At 45.6% G+C, this 10,787-nt stretch overlaps 1 protein-coding gene across 1 annotated transcript in view; it reads right to left on the bottom strand.

Moving 5' to 3' along the window:
* ITCH (itchy E3 ubiquitin protein ligase) overlaps positions 1-10,787 on the bottom strand; it is a gene marked incomplete at its 5' end in the record, with an annotated part of 79,964 nt that overhangs the window by 47,983 nt on the left and 21,194 nt on the right. The window contains 3 exons of the mRNA XM_014527023.2: positions 1,053-1,148; positions 5,983-6,217; positions 8,207-8,376. Of these exons, the coding sequence (XP_014382509.1) occupies positions 1,053-1,148; positions 5,983-6,217; positions 8,207-8,376 (501 nt within the window). The remainder of the gene's footprint in view (positions 1-1,052; positions 1,149-5,982; positions 6,218-8,206; positions 8,377-10,787) is intronic.

Here is a 10,787-nt window from a genome sequence, read left to right as displayed (position 1 = left end):
TCTTTGGGGCTCCCTGCCACTGCTGCCACCGGTCATCCTGGCTGTGGTGGATGGGTCCAGAGCGGGTGCTGCATGACCCGTGGCCAGGGCTATGCACTCAGTCTGGGGCTCAGGCCCTGCCTGAGTGGGTTTCAGCTGGTCTTCATGGAGACCCCGGGACCTTGGGGCAGTGACAGCACAGGCCCAGGACAGAACAGTAAGCTGCTCCCCACAGCTCCCTGCCCACAGAACCAGGGCTCTGCCCTGGCCCCGTGCTGTCACCATCCCAAGATCCCAGGGTCTCCCTGGCCCCACCCACCCATCTAGCTCCCAGATGCCACTTCCTGCCAGCACATGGCTAGGGGGCTGGGATGGGGCCAAGTGCCCAGCCCACATGGGTCCTGCCTTAGCAGCAGATGCAGGGCGGATGGGCCTGGGCAGTGGGGCTGGGTCTAATGGCTGTTAGAAAGAACCACTGCTGCCAGGAAACGGAGTCTGGCTGTTGAGCTGCCCCAGCTGTGCTGTGCGCCCAGGAGCAGTGGGATGCGCAGAAGGCTGGACTTCACCTGGGCCAGTTGGGACCAAAGAACCTGCTGTGGGTTGGGCAAAAATCCCTCTGCAGGCTGTATCTAGCTCATGGGCCATATTTTGCCCACCTCTGCTCTGACAGCAGAAGTGAATTCATATTTTAAGTTGATAAATATACTTCCTTTTCCCCCTTATACCTTCCTTCCACCCCTCCAATTCCAACAAGCACATAATGTAGACACTTTTGTTTGCTTTTTTTCCTTTTGTAAAGACCATTGGCAAAACAGGAGGAGGGGGAAAAAAAAAGTTTAGCCTCAGCTCTTATGCACAAGCTCCTATACCCCTACACCTGTATAGGGGTAGAGATGGTCAGAAGATTCTGTGCTTAATATCTTATATTAACTGGATCACTATGCTTCCTGGGATCTGTCTACACTGGAGTGAACTAATGTGCTTGCACATGCTAATCTGAGACTCCACAAATGTTTTTAGATTATCCTAAAGCACTGTTTCCCCAGGAAACAAGACTTCTTATCCAGACTCACCCTGGAGGAAGAGGCTCTGGCCGATCCCAGGTTGTTCTTTTTTCAACATGATCCACGTAGTACACCCGACCATGCTGGTCCACTCTTTGTTCCCAACTGAAAAAATAGGTAAAAAACTGTTCCAACAATGCATATGCTGTTTAAAGACAACAGAAGAAATATTTTGTTAATAAAGTAATTGCTCTGTAAGCCACTTTTAACAAAACCAGAGCAGTGAATACGGAGAAGCAAACAGGACAGTTTGCAAGCAGTTTGCTGGGAGAAAGAGGAGGAAGAGGAACCGGACACCAGATCCTGTTCTGGGAAGGTAACTGAGCCAGGAGTGCCTGTATGCTTGGCTTGCTGAGGCTCAGCTGTTTGGTGGGTTTGTGTGCTTAGGTGTGTGCTCTAAGCAGCTGAGCTGACTGACTGCTGACTGATTACTGCCTGGGTGTGACAAAGAGCCCTAACAAAAGGGGCCTCCCCAGTCCAGGCCCAGGAGAGGTATATAAGGATGCAGTCCAAGTCACCAGGGGAGCAGTAAATAGGGAGAAGCAAACACAATAGTTTGCAAGCAGTTTGCCAGCCAGTTTGCAGGTCAGTTTGCCACCCCTCTCTGAAGGGGAGCCTGAAAGGTAAGATTCTTTTTTTCCCCTATGTAATTTGGATTAACTACAAAGTTTAATTTTAGCAGCTAAAATTCAGCAGCTAGACCAAAATTCAAGCCTATTGTTTAATAGAGTCCAGAGTGAGGGGGGAGTTTGCTTGGAAACTTTCACACATTCCTTCACTGTAAGCTTGCTGAGAGGAAAGAGGTTGGAGGGAAAAGGGAACTTTTCATATCAAGGAACAGCAAACAGGCCAGCTACAGAGGAGTTAGCTAGGGAAGGTCTGCTTGGAGAGAGGGGCACGAAGTTAAAGGCAGCAGATTAGAAGACCCAGAGACATGGTGGATGTCGCAGACCCAAAGCCACTGCCACTTCCAGCTCTTCCTCTGCTTCCACCTGTGAGGTGTCTGTCCAGACAGGACCACACACCATTGAGGCTTCCACCCAGGTCCTGGTTTGGTGCTGTGCAGACTGCAGCTTGCAGATTCCTTCCTGTGCCATCCAGGTGGGGGAATGCCTGCAATGTGAGTGGTGCCTTCTGATGACGTCCCGTAGGGAGAAGGCAAGAGAGATACAGGAGGAGGTAGTAAAGCTCTGAAGCATCCTTCACCATGAGGACTTCATAGATTTCATACTGGGGGAAACCTCTAGGACTGTGAAGGAAGGACTGCCAGAGGTGGTGCTAGAAAAGAAGAGGGCATGGACTACCAGGAAGGTGGAAGCTTTTATCTTTTGGCAGCAAGAAGTTGTTATGCCCACATTCAGTGGTTTGCCTGGAGAACAGATGTGGAGTGCTAACAACAGATGAGGAAGAGCCCATTCCACTGGTGGAAGAGGCCAGGCCAGGAATCCCCAAGGTGGGGAGGATTGAGACTACTTCCATGAAGAAGAAGAAACATGATGGTGGTTGCAGACTCCCTTCTGCAGGGGATGGAGGGATCCATCTGCTGGCGTGACCTGTCATCTCAGGAAGTCTGCTGCTTTCCTGAAGCCCAGATCTGAGAAAGATTACTGAGATTCGTCCAGCTCTGACTACTATCCCAAGCTGCTCATCCACGTGGGCAATGATACAGGCAGAGGTGACCCTAAGCAGATCAAATGTGACAACAGGCCTCTGGGTGCAAGGGTGTAGGGGACAGGGGCACAGGTAGTGTTCTCCTTAATCCTTCCGGTCAAGGGGAAGGACCCTGGCAGGTGTGGACACATCCTGCGTATCGATGCATAGTTGTGCAGGTGGTGTCGCCAGTAGGGATTCGGCTTCTTTGACCATGGGATATTGTTCCAAGAAGAAGGATTGCTAGGAAGAGATGGGATCCACCTGACAAAGAGAGGGAAGAGCATTCTTGCAGACATGCTCACTAACCTAGTGGGGAGGGCTTTAAACTAGGTTTGCTGGGGGATGGAGAACAAAGCCTTGATATAAGTGGGGAAGTGGGGGACCTGGAGGAAGCAGAAGCAGGAAGGAGCAGCAAGGGAGGCCTCATTCTTCCTGAGAAAGTAGGCTAATCTGCTAGTCACCTCAGGTGTCTGTACATGAATGCACAGAGCCTGGGAAACAAGCAGGAAGAACTGAAAGTCCTTGCACAGTCAAGGAACTAGGACGTGATTGGTATAACAGACTTAATGGGATAGCTCACGTGACAAGTGGAGTGCCCCAGGGGCTAGTTTTATTCAATATCTTCATTAATGATCTGGAAGATGGGATGCATTTCAGTGTGACCTAGACAAATTGGAGGACAGGGCCAAAAGAAATCTCATGAGGTTCAGCAAGAACAAGTGCAAAGTCCTGTACTTAGGACAGAACAATCCCATGTACCAGCATGGGTTGGGGACTGACGGGCAAAGCAGCAGCTCTGCAGAAAAGGACCTGGGGTTTACAGTGGACAATAAGCTGGATATGAGCCAACAGTGTGCCCTTCTTGCCAAGAAGGCTAACATCATGCTAGGTTGCATTAGTAGCAGTGTTGCCAACAGATCAAGGGAAGTAATTATTCCCCTCTATTCTGCACTGATGAAGCCACATCTGGAGTACTGTGTTTAGGTTTTGGCCTCCCTCTATAGAAAGGATGTGGACAAGTTGGAGAGAGTCCAGCAGAGAACAACAAAAATGATTTGGTGGCTGAGGCACATGACTTGAGGAGGGGCTGAGGGAACTGAGTTTATTTAGTCTGCAGAAGAGAAGACTGAGGAGGGATTTGATAGCACCCTTTAATTTTCTCAAGGGGGGTTGCAAAGAAGATGGAACTAGACTGTTCTCAGTGGTGGCAGATGACAGAACAAGGAGCAATGGTCTCAAGTTGCAGCAAGGGAGGTTTAAGTTGTATATTAGGAGAAACTCTCTCACTAGGAGGGTGGTGAAGCACTGAAACAGGTTACCTAGAGACGTGGTGGAATCTTCATCCTTGGAAGTTTTTAAGGCCTGGCTTGACAAGGCCCTGGCTGGAATGATCTAGTTGGAGATGGTCCTGCTTTGAGCAGGGGGTTGGACTAAGCGACTCCTGAGGTCCCTTCCAACCCTAATTTTCTATATCTGCACCTATCAAAATGCTTTATAGAAGACAGTAATATAAAATAACGTGCATTATATGTAAAAGGAGTATTTTAAAAGAACCGCTTCAAGCATGTTTTAAAGGCAGAAGGAAGTACCTACATAAACAGCAGTCAAACTCCAACTAGACTAGTAACAGTGGGCAGTAGTACTTGTGTGTGTACGTGCGCGCGCGTGTGCACAAGCATACGTGCATTTAATGTATCAGGTATCAAAGATATCGGTCAATTTGAAATAGGGTCTAATCCTACAGTCCTAATTTGGCCTTTATCCATGTGATGTCAGTGGCACTGTGTCTGTAATATAAGAGCAACAACCTGGCACAAAAACTTGAATAAAACATAATTAAAGATTGCAGTATTTAAAATATGTAAAAGTTTAACCCTAATTCTCATACATACAGAGAGTCAGTGTGAACACCTAAATGAACAGGAAGGCAAAATGAGAATGACAAACTGGAGAATGATAATCTGCAGATAGCTCATTTTACCTAAAAAAAAACCCAACCTAGCAGAATAGTTCAGAACTGTAGGAAAACTTCTCTCTCAACTTCTCGTTTACAGTCAAGAATATGTGCAATTCACTCAAATGACTATTCAGAAATCCTCATCTGAAAATTCAAGAGTTTCAGTAGACTTCCAGAGAAGTACAATACATCCATTTATTTATTTGTTGGTGTGTAATACAACTGCATTGCATTTAAGGCAGATTTTAAAATGCCATTTTACAAGTCTAGAATACACTGAGGGTGTTTCTTTGACCTTATGGACACCACCTGTCTTGAGATATAATGTGGCTTTGAGTTTACAGGGATTGAGATGAAGTATAGCAAATATGCCAGGCCAGAAAAGGGGGGTGCATTTATGGCTAAGGAAGCAAACTGGAAACCTCAATGAAGCCAGTGCAAACTTGCAGCTACTCTTGGCTTGAAATCTTGCTTCCCATTCTGCTCCATCATCTTCTGTTTCCTGCTGGCAGAATGAGTTGCCTCTCCTTCCCACAGTGAGGTGGGTGGCTCAGCACAGGAGCGCCCCCTACTGTCCCGCCACACAGCCATCCTGAAGCATTAATACTGCGAGTTTCATGGTGTAGCCTGTGTGCGCGACACATGGCAGATAAGGTATGAAGCAGAAAGCACAGCAGCAAGTTGGGTAGGGAGCACAGGACAGGGAACAAATCAGGCAAAGGAAGGTGTTTGCACTGGCACTTGGAGTGCGACTTAATTTGTGGCAAGCCTGCCAAAATGGCTGGCTGCCACTGAACTACACTGTTCAAATTGAAAAGGTTTTCTTCAGAGTCACAAAGTCTAGAAACCTTTTTTCAAAACCAAACACTTAGCTTAATCACAATTCTGCAGCAAGTAGCTGTTTTGGTGACAAAGTCTACAGCCGCAGAATATAGAACATCTTGCTTATGAGAACTAGGTATTGGAAATCAAAGGATCTGGATTATTTTGAAACCTTATATACCAAGCATTGACTGCTCTCCTGAAATAAACAAACTTGTTATCTCACGGAAACATATATTCTACAAGATAACAACCTCATTTGAAGACCCTCAATAAAAGGATTTTACAACACACCCATTTGGGCATTTGTTACTATTACCAAATATGAACCTATCAACAAATGTAAAATCACCACATTTAATTTCTAATACCCAAAGGCTTATTAAACAAAAGTAGATGTAAAAAAAATAAACCTTGATTTTGTTAGTGGGCAATACACAGAAACTATGGGCATTTATAGTAGGAATTATTAAAAAAGAACTAAGAAATAAAACACTGAATTCCTACCCAGGTGGAAGAGGACCTTGATTGACTGTAGTGAGTGGCTGAGATGTAGGATTTACTGGCTGGACTTGTCTGGATATTGGAGGTGTCATCAAAGCAGAAGCTGCAGGAGCTGTTGTTTCACTTGTTGCCCCCTCAGGGCTCTGTTCTGAAGGTGTATTCGTAGCTGTACCTGGCAATGATCCTGCATTAGACACATCATTTTCTGTGGATGTAGATGAAGGGCCACTGACGCATGCTATGAAATCAGAGAAAAACAAACACTGACTCTAACTGATTTCAGGTCTCATTAATGTTTAAATCTTAAGCAATCTATTAATGAAACAGGGTAAAAAGGTTCAGTCGCATATTCTCTCTTGCTACTTCTGGGTTTTTCTGTGTTACACCATTAGCGGAAAGGCTACATTCCTAGCATTAGCACCACCAAAACAGATTTTATATTTTCATGATGAGACTTTCCATTATCTTTAACATGACAATTTGCCCACATCCAATAAAAATAAATGTTTGTAACAGAATCCTTTACTTGTATTAACTATATTTGTGGTTTTTTTAAAAAAAATGAACAATAAAATACATATTCCTATAAGGCAATTGGACACACATATCAAAAGAAACTTCTCTCAAAATAAAGAAACAATAGATGGAAAACCTTATGTGGAAAGATTTGAAGTCCTATATTTATTCACATAACATATGCACCTCCTTACCACCCCACTTCTAAATTAGTCATTTAAAATTGGGGTGCACGTTTTAAGCAAGGAAATTGATTTCTGTGATGTAATGGTGGTAGGGGAATGCTGGAATGGCAGCATGGGATTAAGCTTGGCTCAATCCTCCAGCCACTGGGAGTAAGGGTGGAGTCCCATCCTCAGCTCATTCCCCATCCCCCTGCTGCAGGGCCAACAGTTATAGGTAGAACCTCACAGCTGCTGCTGAATTGGCAGCAGTTACACTGGCCAAGCAACAAGGAGAAGAGTGATGCTGACCATTCTCTGCAGCTGCTCTCCTAAGGAGTTCCTGGGCTACACTTGGGTGCAGCTAGTCAATCAAATATCATGATTCCTACTTTTCAGTGGGTTTGAGATGGCCTGGTCTTGGTTTCAAGAATGAAAGACTCCTCAAATGTTTCTTTAAGAAAAAATAAATATTACTGCTTTCTATGCATGTGTCTTGTAAACAAGTAGCGACACATCATACAGTGTGCACACTAATCCACAACTCGAGAAAGATTTTCTTCAGAAAAAATTAGAAGCTACTTTTAAAATAAAACAGGGCAATGCCTGGATGATGATGATGTTTTGCAACTAGCAGATCAATAACAAATATATATATTTTATTTTAATACAAAGGAACAATCAAGATTTTGGAACTCTATTATTGTTTTAGGACATATTTTGTCTATGTTGGTAACAAACCACACACTATTATCTGTCATTCATTATCTACTTGGGAGGGCTGTCAGAGGTACCAGCTTTAAAAACAATTCTTTCAATGGGACCTCACTGTCTTCTAACACTCACACTGACACCACTGACAGAAGTGCAGGGAGACCCCAAAGAATGCTGATCATGTAAATATTATCAGATGCTTATTTCCATGAGCACTCCGCCCACTGAAAGCAATCTGCCCTCTCAGCGCCACCTGGCTCCATTATGACATCAACTGTAAGCACTGAGCAGGCTGGCAGCAGCTCTGGCTAGGCTGAGTATAAGCCCAAAACCTTTGTTTAGGCTTTGGCTGCTCACACTATCTTTGACATTTGTGCCTTTTTCCTGCCTTGGATCCCAGTTCCTCACTCCTGCTTACCATGCTATGTGTTCCGGATTCCCCGGCTCTTGACCTCTGAGCCTACCCTTGGCTATGACTTGGATATCAGACTAGGAACATAGCTTGGACTTCCTAGTTCTGACCCCTTTGTGCAGTTTAGCTCCTGATCTGTATTCCCTGCAGACTCAGGTACAGATTTAAATTTGCACTCCTCAAGACTGCTTATGCCACAATCTTAAACACTTTGACATTGCAGTAAAACATTTCTAACCAGAGGACCAATAATTAACCACCTCCCCCCCATTTGCTGGAAGTAATCCTTCATAAAAACCTCTGCCTACAAGAATGTAATAACTTTTATCAAGAAAAATGTGATCAGCACATTTAATAAGCATTTGTGTCTGTTCAGATGCAAATTAATTCATAAATAGTTGATGTCTGACACTACAATACATACCAACTACTGAAGCAGGTCTACGTGGGGTAGGTGGGGGGGGCCTAGAAGGCCTGGGAGGCCTGGAAGGTTTACAGTTTCCATTTGTGAGTAATGGCGAATCACTGTCATTAGCAGCCCTGTTTTCACTGGATCCTACATCCTCACTGCTTTCTACACCATTTGTGTTAGTCCTTTGTAGGAAGAGACAGAAACAAGAATTATCCTAGAAATGTATAGAAGATATCAGAACAGATAAACTATTAATACTTTAAATAAGAAAATTATTGAATATATTACATATTATAAACCTCTCATACAATAAAATTACACACAGAATATACATTCTTTGCAATGTGTCAGACAGATAATAGGTAAGGAATGAAGGGGTATAAGAGGCCACATTTGGAGGAATGTATTATTGTAAACAGGAAAATACATGGGACTTAAACATTTGTAATACATTCTCTTTCTGCTGGTAGCTTTCTTGGGATCAAAAAGGTTTCATAAAAATGAGGCAATGAGTGAGTGATTCTCAAAAAATCATATCTGTACACTGGTACTGCTGGCTTTTTAACATAACCTTATTAAAAAAGGAATTAAAAAAAAAGTCACAGGAAACGCTTATAGATTAATGCACATTACGTGTCCGGGATGTAACTGAGAAGATCCCCAAACTCATCCAGACCTCCGACCACCACCCCATGCTACTCATCCACACGGGCACAAATGACATGGCTCGGAACAATTCTGGCCGGGTCATGAGTGACTACAGGGCTCTGGGGGATGTGTTCAAGGGTCTGGAGGCTCAGGTAGTTTTTTCCTCAATCCTCCCAGTCATGGGTCTCAAAGGGAGAGTTGTATTGAACAGGTCAACAGAAGACTCTGGCAATGGTGCCATCGTGAGGGGTTTGACTTTTCTGAACACAGCCCGCACTTCAGGAAAAGAGGCAGTGGTTTGTTGAAGAGCGATGGCCTCTACCTCACCCTGAAAAGGAAGAAGCTCTTCTCAGCCATCCTGGCTGACCTACTTGACAGGGCTTTAAACTAGGATCGCTGTGGGACAGGTGGTCAATAAACAGTTGTAGCCCAGGTCAAGACAACCACAGTATTAACAGGTTAGGTAGCCCAAGGGAACCCACTCCAAAAACAGCCCAAGGAAAGATCATGTCCCAGCACACAGGGAAGCCCAGGGCTTCCCACAGCAGCCTTAGCTGCCTGTACACAAACACCAGGAGTTTGGGAAACAAGCAAGAGGAACTGGCCCTCCTCCTGAGTGACAATGATTATGATTTTGTAGGGATAATGGAGACATGGTGGGACTCCACCTACGACTGGTCCGTAGGTATAGAAGGCTATATCTTGTACAGGAGAGACCCAGTTGGGAAGAGAGGTGAGGGTATAGCTCTCTCTATGAAGAAGCAGTACGCTTCCCTTCAAACTGAGTTTAGCAACCCAGGAAGGTGTCTTGAGACCCTCTGGGTTAAAATACGGGGGACACATGGGGAAGGGGATACAGTTGTAGGAGTCTATTACAGACCTCCCAACCAAGAGGAAGAGCTGGATCAATAATTCAATAGGGAACTGGCTGAGGCTGCACGCTCTCAATGTTTGGTCATCATGGGGGACTTCAACCTCCCCAACATCTCGTGGGAAGAGCACATGGCCGAATCTGACCGGTTGTGTCACTTCCTTGCTTGCACTGATGAGCATTACTTAACGCAAGGGGTATACGGGTTGACTAGAGGAAAGGCACTGCTGGATCTCGTTCAGGCCAAAGGGGATGATCTGGGTGAGTGATCTGAGGATCAAGGGGAAGCTCGGTGACAGTGATTACTTTCTCTGTCCAACGCAGGGTGTGCAAATGTCTCAGTAAAACAGAAATCCTCAACTTCAAGAAGGCTGACTTTCAGAAACTCAAGAGATTGGCAAGCCAGGCACTAAGAGACCATGGCCCCTTAGAAAGGGGAGTACATGAGGAATGGTTGTTTCTTAAAAACACCATCCTCAAAGTACAAGGAAAGTCCATTCCATCCTGCAGGAAATGCAGTCAGCAGGCTGGGGAGCCCCTCTGGCTCAATAGAGAACTTCTGGACCTCCTGAAACTAAAAAGAGAAGCCTAGACCAGATGGAAAACAGGAGTCATCACTGAGGAGGACTACACAGCACTAGCCCGCATCTATAGAGAGCAGACCAGAAAAGCCAAGGCTTGGGGTGCATCGATAGAGATTTTGGGGGCCAATACTGATAGCCTATATTTAAAGAGACATATTGCCGATACCGATTCAATTTCTGATACAGCTGCCTCCAGCAAGTAAAACTGGTGTGGTGGAAGGGGGGTGGGGTGGGCAGATCAATACCCCTGGTGGTGAGGGACGGGGCAGGGGCGGGCGCTGCCCAGGCAGGGTGGGGGGGCCCGGAGCCACAGCTCTTGGGGGGTGAGGTGGTTCCAGCCACTGCTTCCACCCTGGGAGGGCATGGGGGTGTGTGCGCCACCTGGATATATGCAGGGCAGTGCAGGCTACAGCCAGGGATGTGTGGGGCTCTTCTTTCATAGTAGCTAGGGTCAGGAGGGACCTGAACAGATCATCTAGCCTGACCCCCT

This window comes from Alligator sinensis, unplaced genomic scaffold (genome assembly GCF_000455745.1).
Source record: "Alligator sinensis unplaced genomic scaffold, ASM45574v1 scaffold690_2, whole genome shotgun sequence".
Classification (NCBI taxonomy): Eukaryota; Metazoa; Chordata; order Crocodylia; family Alligatoridae; genus Alligator; species Alligator sinensis.
Note: the sequence above shows the minus strand (reverse complement) of the source record. Positions and strands in the feature narration are given on the sequence as shown.